Source organism: Hemiscyllium ocellatum, chromosome 17, assembly GCF_020745735.1.
Source record: "Hemiscyllium ocellatum isolate sHemOce1 chromosome 17, sHemOce1.pat.X.cur, whole genome shotgun sequence".
NCBI classification, from domain to species: domain Eukaryota; kingdom Metazoa; phylum Chordata; class Chondrichthyes; order Orectolobiformes; family Hemiscylliidae; genus Hemiscyllium; species Hemiscyllium ocellatum.
Window position 1 is genome coordinate 74,222,593 of NC_083417.1, and position 19,864 is coordinate 74,242,456.

Sequence of the window (19,864 nt, forward strand, 5' to 3'; positions counted from 1 at the left end):
ACAAGTCATTTTTCATCTATATATTGATATAGATAAGCTGCAGAGCTGGGCAGAAAGGTGGCAAATGGAGTTCAATGGAGGAAAATGTGAAGTGATTCACTTTGGTAAGAGTAACAAGAAGATGGAGTACTGGGCTAATGGTCGGATACTTGGTAGTGTGGATGAACAGAGGGATCTTGGTGTCCATGTACACAGATCTCTGAAAGTTGCCACTCAGGTAAATAGTGCTGTGAAGAAGGCATATGGCGTACTGGCTTTTATTGGTAGAGGAATTGAGTTCCGGAGTCCTGAGGTCATGTTGCAGTTGTATAAGACTCTGGTGCGGCCACATCTGGAGTATTGTGTGCAGTTTTGGTCGCCATACTATAGGAAGGATGTGGAGGCACTGGAACGGGTGCAGAGGAGGTTTATCAGGATGTTACCTGGTATGGTAGGAAGATCGTTTGAGGAAAGGCTGAGGCACTTGGGGCTGTTTTCATTGGAGAAAAGAAGGTTTAGGTGTGACTTGATAGAGGTGTACAAGATGATTTTAGGGGTTTAGATAGGGTTGACCATGCAAACCTTTTTCCACATATGGAGTCAGCTATTACGAGGGGGCATAGCTTTAAATTAAGGGGTGGTAGGTATAGGACAGATGTTAGGGGTAGATTCTTTACTCAGCGAGTCGTGAGTTCATGGAATGCCCTGCCAGTAGCAGTGGTGGACTCTCCCTCTTTATGGGCATTTAAACGGGCATTGGATAGGCATATGGAGGATAGTGGGCTAGTGTAGGTTAGGTGGGCTTGGATCGGCGCAACATTGAGGGCCAAAGGGCCTGTACTGCGCTGTATTTTTCTATGTTCTATGGTATTCCTTGTTCTTCTAATTACTCTCTTGTATCGCAAAAATAGAGCAAAATGACATCTCATAATTTTAGTGTCACTGCATTTCCACTTCCTACAATTTAACCATGTGTTTATAGGAGAAAGTGAGGACTGCAGATGCTGGAGACCAGAGTTGAAAGGTGTGGCACTGGAAAAGCGCAGAAGAAAGTCAGCATCCGAGGAGCAGGAGAATCGACGTTTCTGGCATGAGCCTGAAGAAGGGCTTATGCCCAAAATGTCAATTCTCCTGCTCCTCTGATGCTGCCTGGCTGCTGCGTTTTTCCAGCACCACACCTTTCAACAACTATCATGTGTGTATGTAAAGATTTGGATCAAAATACTTTAGAAATCTCCCTCCTACTTTTACTAGAACCAGCTTTGAACATAACATGCTGATAGCAATATGTACTGTCTGAAATTGGGGTGGGAAAAACATTGAAAATACCACCTTTAAGTGGAAAGCATGTTGCTAGGTGAGTCATATTAGAGGAACGTAAATGGTAACTTTTGAAGTTGCAGTTGCCTGTCAGTGTCATACAGTGACTGTGATGCATGGATATTTTTAGTGATCATTTGTAGTAGTTTCCACTAACTGAGCTAGCCAGCTCTGTTGTGAAAGCTGGTTGCAAGACCCTAAATAAGCAGTGCTTCCAATAACAAACAACAGTGTTGTGAAATTTGGCTGAAGGATTGAGACAAATTGTGCTTCATTTTACAATCTGCCCTTTTCTGGTCTGTAGTTTGTTGAAAGCAGTTTGCTTCTAGTTTCCATAGCACTACACACTCGCACTCTGGGGTTAACTGTAATTAGTGGAGGTGGCATTGAGACATTTCCTTTTGCTGTTTCTGGCTTGGTATAAAGTTGAGCGACTTCCAGTACTGTTATCGTTTGAAGGATATTTTTCAAATGTTGTACTGACAATGGTACCATATGGCCTTTTGGTTTGTCTGGAGCAGAGAGGAGCTTGATGACAGTTTTCCTTTTCCAATTTACCAGAAGTTATTTTTGCCTCTGCAACCACCTCTATTTCTAAAGCCCAGGTCAAAGTCTGCTCTCTCTTGACATTGTCGTCCTCTTCCCTTCTTTGTTTTAGATTTGTTTCAAGCTCTGGTCTGGGTCCTACACACTCTGGCTTGTTCCCTCCCTCCTCACGTACAAATCTGTCTTGATTCATTTTCTCCTTGCTCTTTGCGATTTGCAATCTGGACATCATAGAAGTGTACAGCATGTAAACCGGCCCTTCAGCCCAACTTGCCCAGGCTGCCCACTCTGCATAATTTAAACAAGTCCCATTTGCTGACATTTTAGTTTGTATCCCTCCATGCCTATCCCATCCATGTACCTGTCTAAATGTAAATGTCATTCCTGAAGAAGGGCTCATGCCCGAAACATTGATTCTCCTGCTCTTTGGATACTGCCTGACCTGCTGCGCTTTTCCAGCAGCACATTTTCAGACCTGTCTAGATGTGACTTGTATGACAATGTTGTAGTCTCTTCCATCACTACCTCTGGCAGCCTGTCCCATACACTCACTGCCCTCTTTTTATTTTTAAAACATTGCCCCTCTTGACCATTTTGTATCTTTCCCCTCATCTTAAACCTGTGCCCTCTAGCTTTAAACTCCCCTACCATGGGGAAAAGTTGTTGACTACCTATCTTATCTGTGCCCCTCCTGGTTTTATCAACCTCTATCAGGTCACCCCTCAGTCTCCTATGCTCCAAGGAAAAAAAGTCTAAGCCAATCCAACCTCTCCTTACAACTCAAATCTTCCAGTTCAGGTAGCATCATATATTGTACTCTTCAGAACAATTGAGCCAATACCAGTTTGCCTTTTTTAAAACAATTTTTAATGTGAATATTGATGAAATGGAGAGAGATCACAAACATTCCGTCTTGCACTCATCAGGACAAACAAGACTGGGACATTTCAAATGGTCCTTGCATTTTATGCTATAGGGAGAGACTTGCCAATGTATTGTCTTGACAAGAAAGCAATGGGGAATTATGGGAGAGTAATAAGGGCATTTGAATGGTTATTGGAAAACATATGAATGATGATGGAATAGCGTAGGTTAGATGGGCTTTAGATTGGTTTCACAGATCGAGGGCAGAAGGGCCTTTATTCAAGCGCCTGAATAGTTCAGGGAAGGCACAAGGCTCAAGCATGCTCCTTTCATTTTTAGTGAATATAGCCCTGTGTCCGAATGTATGTTGATTCTTGGAAACATTGAATGAGCCATTTAAGCAAGTGGTTGTCATTGGTTGTCAGTGTAGCTATTAGCATACAGGATATTCAGCAAGTGCTGCCCAGTTGCTTGCAGTAGACATTTTGTTTTGGAATATGCAAGCACATTTTGTTGAGTATGGTCCTTACTCTGTATTACTAACAACCAAAGGAAAAGCATGGCCTCATTCATTGGTATGTACAACTTAACTACCTGGCAGCACACTGGCACTGAAATGTCCACACCATGTTGTTTCTTGTATGGCAACCAATTTTTTTTGCCTGATTGAATTATTCTATAAGTGAAAGATACCATTTGCATAGCCACTGCTTAGCAGCAACATGAAATAAACTTGTTCAATGTTTTGAGATACTTTGTGATTAAGGGCAATTTGAGATTGACTGGTGCCTTTCAGAAGTGAAAGTCATTAATTGCCATTTGGGCTATTTGTGACGTTACATGATTCACAGTCAACAATGATATGACCATCTTAGTTCAGCGTGCTGTGGGACAGATTTCATGTGAGCTATTTCTGTCAACCTTGCAAAATGTGCAATTGACTTGAGCCCTGTTTGAGACTGATTAGATTAGACTTGATTAGACTTAGTGTGGAAACAGGCCCTTCGGCCTAACAAGTCCACACCGACCCGCCGAAGCGAAACCCACCCATACCCCTACATTTACCCCTTACCTAACACTACGGGCAATTTAGCATGGCCAATTCACCTGACCCGCACATCTTTGTGACTGTGGGAGGAAACCGGAGCACCCGGAGGAAACCCACGCAGACACGGGGAGAACGTGCAAACTCCACACAGTCAGTCGCCTGAGTCGGGAATTGAACCCGGGTCTACAGGCGCTGTGAGGCAGCAGTGCTAACCACTGTGCCACCGTGCCGCCCACACTGCTAATAACACTAATCCGATGCGTGGAGCAACAAATCCGAACATATGTATTGATCAGTGAAAGTGTGTTTGCCATCGACCACGCTAGAGAACAAAGTGAGTTTTTCAAACATGTTTAGGAAAAGGAGCAATTTTGACTCCTCCATCTTAAGAACATAAGATATACAAGCAGAATTAGGCTTCACAGTTCAATTCATGGCTATTATTTTTTAGATTAGATTAGATTAGACTTACAGTGTGGAAACAGGCCCTTCGGCCCAACAAGTCCACACCGACCCGCCGAAGCGTAACCCACCCATACCCCTACATTTACCCCTTACCTAACACTACGGGCAATTTTAGCATGGCCAATTCACCTGACCCGCACATCTTTGGACTGTGGGAGGAAACCGGAGCACCTGGAGGAAACCCACGCAGACACGGGGAGAACGTGCAAACTCCACACAGTCAGTCGCCTGAGGCGGGAATTGAACCCAGGTCCCTGGCGCTGTGAGGCAGCAGTGCTAACCACTGTGCCACCGTGCCGCCTGTACTTCCTGAGTTACTCCAGAAACTCTTGCTTTTGCTGCTGCAATATCTTCCCTGCTAGGCTCACCTTCCAAACGATCTGGGCAGCTTCTCCTTTATGTCTTTGTCGTTATCTTTACTCAGTTGTAATGCCAATACATCTGATGCCACCTTCTCCCTTAGAATTCACCCTGCGGCTTTTTTTTAATATCATGTCATGTTCACTGTCAGGAGCTCCTTCACCTTAAGTTTCTAAATCAAGTCTGCATCATTTCATATTGAGTGCAAATTGCTCCCTCGTAGGGTCTACAACCAGCTTCTCCAAAATAAATCATCTTATAGGTATGCCAGGAAGACCTTTTCTTGGGATACTCCACCCACTTACTTTTGCAGTCCACCTGACATTGAAGTCCCCCTGATTATTGTAGTTGTGCTTTTCTTAAATACCTTTTCTATCTCTTGATTTATTCACTGCCCCCCCATCCTGACGAAAACATAGAGCATTACAGCACAGTACAGGCCCTTTGGCCCTTGATGTTGCGCCAACCTGTGGAACCAATCTGAAGCGTTTCTATCCTACACTATTCCATTTTCATCCATATCTATATCCAATGACCATTTAAATGCCCTTAAAGTTGGTGAGTCTACTACTGTTGCAGACAGTGCAGTCCATGCCCCCACTACTGAATAAATATACCACCTCTAACATCTGTTCTATATCTATCACCTCTCAATTTAAAGCTAAATCCCCTCATGCTTACCATCACCATCCATGGAAAAAGGCTCTCACTATCCACCCTAATTAATCCTCTGATCATCTTGTATGTCTCTATTAAGTCATCTCTTAACTTTCTTCTCTATAATGAAAACAGCTTCAAGTCCCTCAGCCTATCCACACAAGACCTTCCCTCCACACCAGGCAACATCCTAGTAAATCTCCTCTGAACCCTCTCCAAAGCTTCCACATCCTTTCTATAATGCGGTGACCAGAACTGTACAAAATACTTCAAGTGCAGCCACACCAGAGTTTTGTACAGCTGCAGCATGACCTCGTGGCTCCAAAATTCATTCCCTCTACAAATAAAAGCTAACACACCACATGCCACCTTAACAACCCTATCAATCTGGTTGGCAACTTTCAGGTATCCATGCACATGGACACCAAGATAGCTCTGCTCATTTATACTACCAAGAATGTTACCATTAGCCCAATATTCTTTATTCCTGTTGCTCCTTCCAAAGTGAATAACCTCGCACTTTTCAGCAATTACTCCATTTGCCATCTCACAGCCCAGTTCTGCAGCTTATTTATGTCCCTCTGTAACCTGCAACATCCTTCAGCACTATCCACAACTCTACCAATGTTAGTGTCATCTGCAAATTTACTGACCCATCCTTCTATGCCCTCATCCAGGTCATTATAAAAATGTCAAACAGCAGTGGCCCCAAAATAGATCGTTCCAGTGCACCACTAGTAATTGAACTCCAGGATGAACATTACCACTCTCTGTCTTCTTTCAGTTAACCAATTTCTAATCCACACCACAAAATCACCTTCAATCCCATGTCTCTGTATTGTGTACAATAGTCTACTGTGGAGAACATTATGTAATGCCTTCCTGAAATCCATATACCCCATATCAACCAGTTTACCCTCATCCACCTTGTTGGTCACCTTCTCAAAGAACTCATTAAGGTTTGTGAGGCACAACCTACCCTTCACAAAAACATGTTGATTATCCCTAATCGACTCCTTCCTTTCTAGATGATGATAAATCCTATCTCTTATAACCTTTTCCAACACGTTACCCACCACTGAAATAGGGCTCATTGGTCTACCAGGGTTCTTTCTACTTCCCTTCTTGAACAAGGGGACAAGATTTGCTATCATCCAGTCTTCAGGCACTACTCCTGGAGACAACGTAAAGATCAAAGCCAAAGGCTCTGCAGTCTCCTCGCTGGCTTCCCAGAGGATCCGGCCCAGGCAGCTTAGCTATTTTCACTCTTTCCAAAATTGCTAACACCACCTTCTTGTCAACTTTAGTCCCGTCTGGTCTCGTAGCCTGTATCTCAGTGTTCTCCTTGATAAGATTTTTTTTCCAGTGTGACCAGAACTGAGGAAATGTATTAATTTAGCGTTTCTCCTCAGACCCCATGCATGGCTTCCCACTACTGCCTTTACTGGCCGTACTCTTACTCTCATCATTCTTTTATTCCTGATTTTTCTATAGAAGGCTTTACGGTTTTCCTTGAGAAGTCGTTGGCATGTCCCCTCCTGGCTCCTCTTAACTCTCTTTTTGGTCTTTCCTGGCGAACTTGTAACTCTCAAGCACCTTAACTGAGCTTCACTTCTCTCCCTAACTGAGCCTTCATGTCTCATCCTAACATAGGCTGCTGCCTTTCTCTTGACAAGAAATTCCACTTGTTTAATAAACCACGGCTCCCTCGCTCGACCACTTCCTTCCTGCCTGACAGGTGCACACTTGTCAAGGACACACGTTAGCTGTTCCTTGAACAAGCTCCACATTGCAGTTGTGCCCATCCCCTGTAGTTTCCTTCCCCATTCTATGTATCCTAAATCTTGCCTAATCATGTTGTAATTGCGTTTCCCCCAGCAATAACTCTTGCCCTGTGGTATATAGCTATCTCTTTCCATCGCTAAAGTAAATGTAGCTGAATTGTGGTCACTATCACCAAAGTGCTTACCTCCCTCCAAATCTAACACCTGGCCCGGGTTCATTACTCAGTACCAAATCCTATGTGGCCTCGCCCCTTGTTGGCCTGTCTACATACTGTGCTAGGAATCCTTCCTGCACACACTGGACAAAAACTGACCCATCTAAAGTACTCAAACTATAGTATTTCCAGTCAATATTTGGAAAGTTAAAGTCCCCTGTAACAACTACCCTGTTACTCTCGCTCCTTTTTTTTTTATTTTTGCTATCCTTTCCTCTACATCTCTGGAACTATTTGGAGGCCTATAGAAAACTCCCAACAGGGTGTCCTCTCCTTTCCTGTTTCTTACCTCAGCTCATGCTACTCAGTAGTCGAGTCCTCAAACACCCTTTCTGCTATTATAATATTGTCCTTGACTAACAATGCCACACCTCCCCCTCTTTCACCACCTTATCTGGTCTCACTGAAATATCTAAATCCTGGAACCTGCTTCTTACTAACCTGGCAACCCTGCTCTGTCTGCCAACCTGACTGTCATTTCAATAGGAAGCATATCCTAAGGTATTTGGTCCCCTTGCAGCTGTGTCTCTTTGCTCAAAACCTCATTCACACCAATTTCAATCTCATTTCCCTTGTTTCTACTGCACGCATTCAATTACAACGCCTTCAATCCTGTGCTGGTCGTGCCCCTCCACTATTGTCCCCTTTATCTGTTAGGCCTGAAGTGAGACTCCTGGCCCTTTCACTGCACTATTACATTACTTGTTCTGAAAACTTTAATAACCTCTCCTGACCACTGAAATAATTTGACAGAGGCTGGTCTTCAAGTTGTCCTTTTATTTACACATGGAGAATCTTTGACACTGATCCAGCTCCCTCAGGGCTGGCTCTGAGTAAACAGAATTCTGTGATTGGTGCTATTCTAGTCCAATAAGGGAACCCTTATTGAGAGTTCCACCTGAGTGACCTCATTACAAGGGCTACAAGCACCCCTGCTCCCCCACCCCTCCTCCCAAAGTTACCCTGATGTGTTGTCAGTTCATCTGCCTTATTCTGGATGATCCTTTTGTTCAGGATAAGGCCTTTAAATTCCTTCTATTATTGAGTTTCCTGACACTTTGACTCCTTGGTACAATATTTGGAGGTGCCGATGTTGGACTGGGGTGGACAAAGTTCAGAAATTGTACAACACCAGTTTATAGTCCAATGGGTTTATTGGGAAGCACTAGCATTTGAAGTGTTGCTTCTTCATCAGGTCAAAAGCTAGTGCTTCCAAATAAACTTTTTGAATTATAACCTGGTGTTGTGATGTTTTTTAACTTGTACAATTTGAAACTAATGCACTATATCCCTTCATTTGCTTTCTGGTAACTTTCAACTCCATCAACCGGCAATCCTGTCTTCGTTTTTAGATGTCATTTGTTTTAAATTTTCTGTGCAATTGAATCCACTCCCTTTTATTTATTTATTTATTTATTTTAAAGCACTGTTGAAAAGTGAGTTTCAACCTGAACAAGACGCTAGGCAAGCTCAAAGTGGATGTTTGTCAGTTTGAAACTTTGAATGGATTTTTGGAATCCATTCAGATTTGAGCAGGATGGAAAGGGTGATGTCACATCATGGCTAAATACGTTGCAGTCCAGCATGACACAGAATTGCACACATCTGAAACAATGACTGTAAATGTTAGAACTTGGATCAGTAGAATTTAGTGGAAAGCAGGGGTTGCCAGACCTAGAAAGATGGTCAGCACAAATCATTTTAAATTCTGTAAGGATCAAAGTATGTTTGAGTGGACAGCAGGAAGGAGAATAGGGTTGGGTGATTGGAGACAAATTCTAGACATTTTTGTCCTTGATGAATGGTATCTTCATAATATATACACAAAAGCTTTCCTAAGACAGTACTGTTTGGCTAGATCTATCTTTTGTACATTAATACTGTGAACGGGCCAGAGGATGGTGTGAATGAAGGACATGTGCAGCAATATCGATGCTATCTGTCTCAAATTCCAGGTGAAGATCTGACAGGATGTAGGAGGAGGAGAAGGAGAGACCAGTTGAAGGGCTTTGATCCTCTGGAAGGCTCAGGCCATCCCTGGGTGTCTGAAATTATACAACATTTAATGTCCAATTATCTATCAAACTGAAACATGTTAAAATGCCACGGAAGTGCAGTGTAATTTCATAATCACTTTGAATTGGATGAAATTTGCTAATCTCAAGTCTCTCAAATAGCTTGAGCCTCCCGCACTGTTGTTTTGAGTTCCAGATTGGTTCCAAAAGGCCATTGGGCCCTTCTATTGTGTCTGTACTGGCCGTCTGAAGGAGCAATTCAGTGAGTTCCCCATAACCTGACCTATTCTTCCTTTTGAAATAATAATCCAAATTCTTCTTGAAAACCTCAATTGAACATGCCCTCAGAATACTCTCAGACACTAAAATTCTAGATCCTAACCATCCATTATGTGAAGATGCTCCTCTTATCACCACTGCTGGTTTGACTAATAAACTTAAACTGGTGTCCTCTCTCTTGTTGATTCTTCCATCATAGGGAACAATTTCTTCCTCCCTAATCTGCCCAGACCCCTCACGATGTTGTAATCCTTGATCAAACTCAACTTTCTCTTCTCCAGTGAAAACAATTCCAGCTTCCCCAACCTATCCATGTAAAGACAGTTCCTCACAGATTTATAGAAGTCAACAGTACAGGAAAAAAACGCCCTTTGGCCAACTGACACTGTGCCAATCCAAAAAACAAATCCTTATCCCTTAAACCATTCCTGTGCATAATTTATGAATTCATTCTAGTTGCATTGTATCTTCCTAAATTGTGTTGCCTGGAACTGGACACTGTATTTCAACTCTGGTGTAACTGGTGTTTTTTTACAAGCTCAGCATCCGCCCCTTGTTAGCAAAGTTAAGGATATTGTATGCTTTATTAACCACTTTCTCAATCTGTCCTGATCCCAGAGATTTGGTTGGCTGGATGGCCAGTTTTCAATGCAGAGCGATGTCAACAGCATAGGTTCAATTGTTATGGAATAGGCCAGCCCCCTCAAAACATTTTTAAGCAGGTAGCCCAGACTGTAACTTGGCTATTTGTTTTAGCTAAGTGTTTAGTGGATATTCTTGGAGTAAATTAGCTGGTTCGACTGCATAGTTTTAAACAAACAAATTATTTAAAATCCCAAATGAAGCATACAGAACAGAAGATAGAATACTGGGTAACTTATCCTATCCAAACCTGAATTAATGATTCTGTTCCGAAAGTACTTGAAACAGTCCCAGTACACACACCCCTCAGCACAAAGAGTAAAAATGACACAGGCCGCTTATAGTTTGCAAAGTCAGAAGGGCAGAAGGAGAGTGAGAAAACCCTCCAGCCTTTTCTACACACAGCTGTCACTCAACTCACTCAAGTTCTGGACTGAATCAAAAACACTAACTGAAGGCCAGCGACAGAGCCAGCTGGCCACCCCCCTTTGATTATACTTTTTTTAAGATATGAAAGGCTTGGGCTGGAGATATTATTTGTTAGGGGGTATACAGAGAAGGCCCTGATAAACCAGTCAAGCTTCAGACATGATGGAAAGGGAGGTTAAGTTTAAAAAACCTCAAGGGCATAGCAACCTTGTTAAAAGAACCAGTATTGTGACGTAATTCCCATTCCGGCTGAGATTGCCATCAATGTGTCTCATTCTCAAACCTTCCCCTTGCGCTGAGGCTTGGTGACCCTCGGCACCTTTTCTTTCTAATGGGGAAGCATTCCTATGGTTCAGTTAGACTATGGCAACTTCATCTGTCTCGTTCAATGATCTACGCACATATACCCAGGTTTCACAGCTTTTTAAATGAAGTGAATGTGGGAAAAAAAAACTGAAGGCAATTTTAGTTGAACGTGATTTGCCCTTAACTTTGGGTTTCCACAAATGCCAGTCCAGAATCATTTAGCACTGAAGAACCATAGAGTCCCCAAGTGGAAGGAGGTAATATGGCCCATCAGGTTTGTATCAGCGCTCCAAAAGGCATCTCGCCCAAACTGAGGCACCACCCTAATCTCTACTTGGTCTTGAACATCTTGTGCTCATCCACATGGTTTTTAAAAATTGAGAGGTTTCTGCCTCAACCCCACCCCCTGGGCAATACATTCCAAAGCCTGGATGAAAATATTTTCCTCAAATGCCCTCTTAAACCTCATGCCTTTCACTTGAAAATGATGCTTCCTTATTTTTGACCCTTCAATTAATGGGAACAGTTGTTTTCTATTCATCCTGTCCTTGCTCTATAAAATCCTGTACATCTTTATTAGATCCCACCTAAATTTTCTGTGCTCCAAAGAACAAACTTAGCTGAAATATTCCAGCAAGGCAACATCCTGGTGAAACTCCTTTGCAATCCTCCAGACCAATCACATCCTTCCTACAGTGCAATGACCAGACTGCACACAGTACTTGAGTTGTGGCCTAACCAAAGCTCCATCTTGAACTCCCTGTTTTTATTATCTATGCCTCAACTAGTGAAGGTGAGCATTCCATATGCCTCCTTAGCTACCCTATGAACCTGTCCTTTCACCTTAAGGTTTGTATGGGCAAGCGCTCCAAGATCCCTCTGTTTCTCTGAGCTTCTTGGTGTCTGGCCATTCTTTTTACTTCCAAAGTCCATCATCTCCCATTTATTGGATTTGAATTTCATCTGCCACTAAATGCATGTGACCAATCCACTCAATTTGAAATTGCTTTCAGGTTATCAAGGTTATACAGGAACCTGACTGCTCTTTATCCTGTGCACTAAATAGACAATGATGTATAGAAAATGGGAGAATTGAGAGAATAAGCTCAGATGGCATCTTTCACCTCCTCAAAGTAAAAGATTTGTATATCTGTATTTGACTGGAATATCCACAATAGCTTTCCACCCAAAGCTTCTGAGGCTGGGAGCTTTAGCTAAAGTTTTGGAATTGAGAATAGTTAATTTTACATTGGGTTAAGGGATTGAACAGTTGTGGAACCAACATGGAAGGAATTAAAATATAGATCAACAACTAATGAAATTATGGTACAGACAGAAGGGGCTGAACGGCTTCATTATATAAGCAGTTTAAACATACATTTGCATGTTTATTTCTACACAAATTGCTTGTAATGTTCAATACTGTCCTTCCTGAAGGTGCATTATGTAATTGTCAATTATTCCATCTGTAGATTGCAAGTGGAATGGAATTCCAAAAGTAGCAGCCTGCAATGTCTATCTAAGCGTGGCAGCATCGTCCCCTTGAGATGAGTCAGACTGGTGGCTCTCAATTGGTGGAGACAGGACAGTCTAACAAGTCACCACTCTTGAGCAACCACGGCCAGCAAAGCCTCAGCCTGCAGCCTGAGAGAATGTGCAGCCCAGAGACTGTGCCTGCAGCTCCCAAAATTGGAGGGCAGACTCCAAGTCCACAGCTCCCTCTCTGCATGGATGGTGACTGGGAGAGCCGGGAGGAGCTGCGGCTGCGGGAGCTGGAGGAAGCTCGAGCACGTGCTGCCCAGATGGAGAAGACCATGCGTTGGTGGTCTGACTGCACGGCCAATTGGCGGGAAAAATGGAGCAAAGTGAGGGCAGAGAGGAATAAATCTAGGGAGGAGGTGAGGCAGCTGAGACAAAAGCTGGAGGCACTGACTAAAGAACTAACAACAGTGAAACGTGAAAAGCAGGAACTATCTAACGAGAACGAACACCTGCGGTTGGAGGCTGAGCAAATAAAGAATGGTCAATGCGATGAGCAAATACAGGATAATAAACTAGTATTGGAGGAGAGCGAGAGTTTAAATGTTCCAGAGCAGGAACCCGTGCGAGATATGGAGACAGTGAAAACGTCCAAAAACAAGGTGAGCTTCTTAAAATATTTTGGGACAGTATGTGTTGCTTGTGACTTTATTAATAGGGGCTTTACATTTGTTCATCTCAAGTTCCAACGATACTGTTTGATTCTTTTGATCTATTTAGCTGTAACTGACAATTCCCTGCACTGTCTGCCTGAATTTCTATCGATGTTTTGTTTCTCCCCTAATTTCCCCTCTTGCCCTCTCTGAAATCATCTTGTCCACAAGACCCCAGCTCCTGCCTTCTCAAACCTTTTCTCATTCCACAGAGCTTTCCCAGATCACAATATTGCTGATATGTCCCTCCTCCATCATGCAGCTGAGTGGGACAGCTTCTACCTAGTTCTATTCCTGTCTATCCAGTGGCAGTGCATTCCACGCACCCACCACTCTGTGTAAAGAACCTACCTCTGACATTTTCCCATATCTTCCTCCAATCACCTTTTAAAATATGACCCCTCACGACCGCCATTTCTGCCGTGGGGAAATATCTCTGGCTATCTACTCTCTGTGCTTCTCATTACCTTGGACACCTCGATCAAGTCACTTCTCTTCCTTCTCTCCAGTGCAAAAAGCCCAAGCTCACTCAACCTGTCCTCATAATCCAGGCAGCATCCTGGTATATCCGTGGGCAGCCACCATGGCACAGTGGTTAGCACTGCTGCCCCACAGCGCCAGAGACCGGGTTCAATTCCCGCCTCAGGCGACTGACTGTGTGGAATTTTCACATTCTCCCTGTGTCTGCGTGGGTTTCCTCTGGGTGCTCCGGTTTCCTCCCACAGTCCAAAGATGTGCAGTTTAGGTGAATTGGCCAGACAAAATTCCCCAAAATGTAGGGGAATGGTTCTGGGTAGGTTGCGCTTCGGTGGGTCGGTGTGGACTTGTTGGGCGGAGGGGCCTGTTTCCACACTGTAAGTAATCTAATCCTCTGCGTCCTCTGTAAAGCATCTACATCCTTCCTATAATGAGGTGACCAGAACTGGACACATTATTCCAAGTGTCATCTAACCATGGTTTGACAAAGCTGCAGCAAAACCTTGTGGCTCATTAACTCAGAACTCCCCCCGCCCAGTTAATGAAAGCCAAAACACCATATGCCTTCTTAACAACCCTACCAACTTGGGTGGCAACTTTGAGGAATTTATGTACATAAACCCTTTCCTCCACACTGCCAAGAATTTTGTCTTTAACCCTATATTCATCATTCAAATTTGATCTTCCAGAGTAAATAACTTCAAATTTATCCGGGGTGAACTCCCGTCTGCCACTTCTCAGCCCAGCTCTGCATCATGTTAATGTCTTGTTGTAGCCTGCAACAGGCCTCAACACTATCCAAAACACCGCTGAGCTTTGTCATCAGCAAACTTATTAACCCACCCTGCCACTTTTTCATCCAAGTGATTTATAAAGCTACAAAGAGCAGAGGCCCAAGAACAGATCCCCACTGATCACTGACCTTCAGGTGGAATACTTCTCATTCGCTACCACTCACTGTTGTCTTTTGTGTAAAAACAATGACTGCAGATGCTGGAAACCAGAGTCTAGATCAGAGTGGTGCTGGAAAAGCACAGCAGTTCAGGCAGCATCCGAGGAGCAGGAAAATCGACGTTTCGGGCAAAAGCCCTTCATCAGGAATACAGGCAGAGTGCCAGAAGGGTGGAGAGATAAAAAAAAACTGTTGTCTTTTGGCCAGCCAATTCTGTATCCAGACAGCCAGAATTTCCTGCATCCCATGCCTTCTAACTTTTAGATTAAGCCTACCATGGGGAACCTTATCAAAAGCCTTGCTGATATCCATATACACCACATCCTCTACTCGACTTTTAGTCAACTTGTCTTGTTACATCCTCAAAGAACTCAATAAGGCTTGAGGTATGACCTGCCCCTCACAAAGCCATGCTGACTTACTTCAGTCAAACTGTTGTTCCAAATAGTCATAAATCCTATCTCTCAGAATCTTTTCCAGTACCTTGCTTACCACAGACTGTAGTTCCTAGGGATTTCCCTATTCCCTTTCTTGAACAGAGGAACAACATTTGCCTCTCATCAGCCAGTACTACTCCCGTGGAGAGTGAGGATGCAAAGATCATCACTAGAGGCACCGCATTCCTCGCTTCCCGTAGTAACCTTGGATGTATCTGGTCTGGCCCTGGGACTTGTCTATCTTGATGCTTCCCAGAATTTCCAGCACATCCACTTTCTTAATATCAATCTGTTCAAGCCTATTAACCTGGTCCACAGTGTTCTACTATCAACAAGGTCACTCTCTCTAGTGAATGCTGAAGCAAAAAACTCGTTTAGGGCCTCCGCCCTCTCTCTGATCATTCTCTTATTCCTCACATTAGTGTAAAATGCCTTTCGGTTTTCCCTGATCCTTCCTGCCAAGGTTTTTTCGTGCCCTCTCCTAGCTCTCTACAGTCCATTTTTGAGCTCTCCCAGCTACTCTGTAATCCTCTAAATCCGTGAAGATCCTTGCTTCCTCAACCTTGAGTAAGCTTCTTTCTTCCTTTTGACGAGAAGCCTCTCTGCTCTTGTCATCCAAGACTCCTTCACTTTAGCATTCCTGGCCTGCCTCAGTGGAGCAAAGTTAACCAACACTCTCAATAAGTGCTCCTTAAACAACCTCCACATTTCTGTGCCTTTCCCGTAGAACAGTTGTTCCCAATTTATCGTCCACAGCTCCTGTCTAATAACAGTATAATTCCACCCACCCCCATTAAATACCTTCCCATGCTCGCTGTCCACAAAATAATTGTGTGAGTAGTCCAGTGTTAATCTTCAATGCAAAATACACCAAATGTTTCCATATTAATCCCTGCCTGCTACCTCATCAGATGACCTCATCACCTTTTGTATAATCTTTGAAATACTCCTTGTTCAAAAGATGGTCGGGGATTTGTGGGCAGTGCTCGGACAAGTGGTGTGGTGAGCAATGGGGAGGGTTTTCTGGGATTGCAAAACGATCTTGATTGGGTGAGTCAATGGGCTGGAAAGTGACAGGAGTTCTCTGTGGATGGGTGCAAGGTGTTGCATTTTGATACAGCAAACAAGCATAGGACTTTTACAAGCAATGTTGTGGCCTTGGTGAAGCAAGGGATGTAGGAGTTGGGGTATGTTGTTCTTTGGGGTTTATGTGATGTGGACAGGGTGGTTGCATGGTCATTTGCCACGCTTTTCTTCATTGCTCAGTCCTTTGGATGTGGGGGTTGCGGAGCTGTGTTAAGGTCACGCATGGTGTGGTGGACCCTCTTCTGGAGTGCTGTTTCCAGGCCTGGTCACCCAGTTATAGAACGGAAATTATTAAAGCTGGAGAGAGTTCAGAAGAAATTTACCAGGGTGTTGCTGGGAATGGAATATTTGAGTTATAGAGAGGGGCTTGGACTTTTCTTTTACTGGAGTCTAGGAGATTGAGAGGCAATCTTGTAGAAGTTTAGAAAATAATATTTGGTACATGTGGAGTTAATGGTAATTGTCTTTTCCCTTGGATGGGGGATTTCAAGACTTGGGGGCATGGTTTTAATGTGAAAATGGGCAGATTTAAAAAAAGACATGAGGCAATATTTTGTTTACACATGGTTTGTCTATGAAATGACCTTCCTGAGGAAATGGCTGTTGTGTGTACAATTACAATGTTTAAAAGTCATTTAAGTCAGTACATGTCTACAAAAGGTTTGAAGGGATATGGGCCAGGAGCAGGCAGATGGGTCCAGTTTAGTTTGAGATTATGTTTGGAACGGACTGGTTGGACTGAAGGGTCTGTTTCCGTGTTGTGTGACTCTATGTAACCTAATGACACCACTTGATCTGCCTTAAACTGCAGAACTCCAGCAAAAGTACAAAGAAAGTTGTTGCAATCCCTGTAGAGAGTAAGAACCTATAAAAAGAAATTCAGTTGATACCTGCAAGACTCACCTGTCACAAATTCACGTTAGGATGTTTGCTGCAATGAGTGACTGTGAATAAATTTGCCTCTCTAAATGGAGATGACTTTTCTCTTTCTTTGTTTCTCAAATGGCTTCCCCACCACACAGGGTGGCATGGTAATTCAGTGGTTAGCGTTAATACCTTACAGCGCCAGGGACCCAGGTTTGATTCCATCTTTGTATGAAGTTTGGACATTTCCCTGTGTCTGCATGGGTTTCTTCCAGGGGCTTCATTTTGTCCCGTAACCCAAAGATATACAGGTTAGGTGAATTGTTCTTGGGAAATGCAAGGGAGTGGTTGGGAGGGGTGGGGTGCTCTTCAGAGGGTCAGTATGGACTTGATGGGCCAAATGGCTTGCTTCCACATAGTAGGGATTCTGTGATTACTGTAGTTCCTATGTCTGTCTCTAGAGCCCTTCTTGTAAACTGGAATCGCATTAGCTGTCCTGTGTCACTTCCCCTGTTTCTTGAAAGGAACTTACATTGTGTCCTAACTTCCTATGATTCAAGTACTAGGAAACTCCGATCCCTGCGTACCTCAGAATTCTTCAATCTCTCTCTACCTTATCAAGAAATGCTACTTCGCTATTCTTCCTGTCAAAGTGGAGAAATTTACAATTTTTTTCTACATTTTACTGCAGCTGCTAAATCTGCCCATTTATCCCACTGTAACTCCTCTACCTCTTGATATGATATTTTGCTAGCTACCATGCTGTCATTTGTAAATTTTTGCAACCCAAACATTTGGTTATTATTCTATCCAAATAATTGATCTAAATTGTAAATAGTTCAGCACCTGGCACTGATCCCTATGGTACTCCACCTGTTACAGCTTACTAACCTGGAAATGTACCATTTATCTTTGCCAATTATCTAGCAATGAAATATGTCTCTATATTGACGTGACTTGTGCCTTTTAGAAATACAAATTTATCTTACCAGTTCCTGTCTATCCAGTAGGAAGTTATCTCTTCGAATAGCTCAAATAGATCAACTGAACACTTTCCTGTTTACAAAAGAATATTGACTCTGATCACACTGACTTTTTAAAAGTATTCTGCTATAGCCACCTCAAGAATCGATTGAAACATCTTACATCAGTCTTAAGGAAGTTATTGAGGAAGATTCTTAGGGACAGGATTTACTTGCATTTGGAAAAGAATAGACTTATTAGGGATAGTCAGCGTGGCTTTATACAGAGGAGATTTTGTTTCTCAAACTTGATTAGGTATTTTGAGGAAGTGACGAAGATGATTGATGGATTTTGTCTACATGGATGTTACTAAAGCAAAAATAGAAATTGCTGGAAAAACTGCAAGTCTGGCAGCATCTGTACAGCGAAATCAGAGTTAACGTTTTGGGAGCCGTGACCCCCCTTCAGAATTGAATTTCTAAAGAAAGGTCACTGGACGTGAAATGTTAACTGATTTTAGATTAGATTCCCTACAGTATGGAAACAGGCCCTTTGGCTGAACAAGTCCACACCCACCCTCTAAAGAGTAACCCACTCACACCCATTCTCCTACCCTATATTTACCTCTGACTATTGTACCTAACACAGTGGGCAATTTAGCATGGCCAATTCACATGACCTGCACATCTTTGGACTGTGGGAGCTCCAGCATCTGCAATCCTCACTTTCTCCCTGTAGGAGAAAACTGGAGTACCCAGAGGACACGGGGACACATAGACACGGGGAGAATGTGCAAGCTCCACATAGTTGCCTGAGGCAGGAATCGAACCTGGCGCTGTGAGGCAGCGGTGCTAGCCACTGTGCCACCCCTCCACAGTTTCTGCCAGACAGCTAAGATTTCCCAGCAATTTACTGTTTTTGTTTCAGACACAAGGTTGGCTTGGACATAGACAGGGTATTTGTAGAACTACCTTTTCTGACTTGAGGCCTGTGACCAACGGTATTCCCCAAAATTCAGTGCTGGAACTTCTGTCTGTAATGTACATACATAAATGGTTTGGATGAAAATGTAGTTGGTCTTATTAGCATGTTTGCAAATGACATGAAAATTGGTAGAATTGTGGATAGACAGGAAGGTTATCAAAGGATGCAGCAGGATATAGGTCAGCTGGAAAGTTAGGTACAGAAATGGCAGTTGGAGTTTAATCCAGAGAAATGTGAAGTGACGCATTTTGGGAGGTCAAATGCAAGAGGAAAATATACAGAGGGATCTTTGGGTGCAAGTCCACAGCTCCCTGAAAGTGGCAATAGATAAGGTAGTAAAGAAGAGTAAATGACAGGTTTGCCCTTATCAGTCAGCACATTGAGTGTAAAGGTTGGCAAGTCTTGTTACAAGTGTATAAGGCTTTGGTTGGACCACATTTGCAGTACAGTGAACAGAGGAAGGATTTGTGGAGGCTTTGGATTCTAAAAAGGTTTACCAGGATATTGCCTGGATTGGAGTGTATGAACTGGGTGGAGAGGTTGGACAAACGGTGGCACAGTGGTTAGCACTGCTGCCTCACAGCGCCTGAGACCTGGGTTCAGTTCCCGACTCAGGCGACTGACTGTGTGGAGTTTGCACGTTCTCCCCGTGTCAGCGTGGGTTTCCTCCGGGTGCTCCGGTTTCCTCCCACAGTCCAAAGATGTGCGGGTCAGGTGAATTGGCCATGCTAGATTGCCCTTGGTGTTAGGTAAGGGGTAAATGTAGGGGTATGGGTGGGTTTCGCTTCGGCGGGTCGGTGTGGACTTGTTGGGCCGAAGGGCCTGTTTCCACACTGTAAGTCTAATCTAAAAAAAACTTGGACTGATTTTACTCGAAAGTAGGAGAATAAAAGTACCCAAAATTATGAGAGCCATCGACAGAGCAGATGGTCGGAGTTTCTTTCCCAGGGTGGAAACGTCAAACACTCGGGGGCATGAGAGGAGGGAAGTTTGAAGGAAG

General features: G+C 43.4%; 1 protein-coding gene across 4 annotated transcripts in view; it reads left to right on the plus strand.

Moving 5' to 3' along the window:
• ccdc102a (coiled-coil domain containing 102A) overlaps positions 1-19,864 on the plus strand; it is a 209,675-nt gene that overhangs the window by 88,966 nt on the left and 100,845 nt on the right. For all 4 annotated transcript variants that reach the window (XM_060838302.1, XM_060838304.1, XM_060838303.1 and 1 more), the window contains one exon: positions 12,382-13,050. In XM_060838302.1, coding sequence (XP_060694285.1) covers positions 12,457-13,050 — 594 coding nt within the window. In that variant the 5' untranslated portion in view covers positions 12,382-12,456. The remainder of the gene's footprint in view (positions 1-12,381; positions 13,051-19,864) is intronic.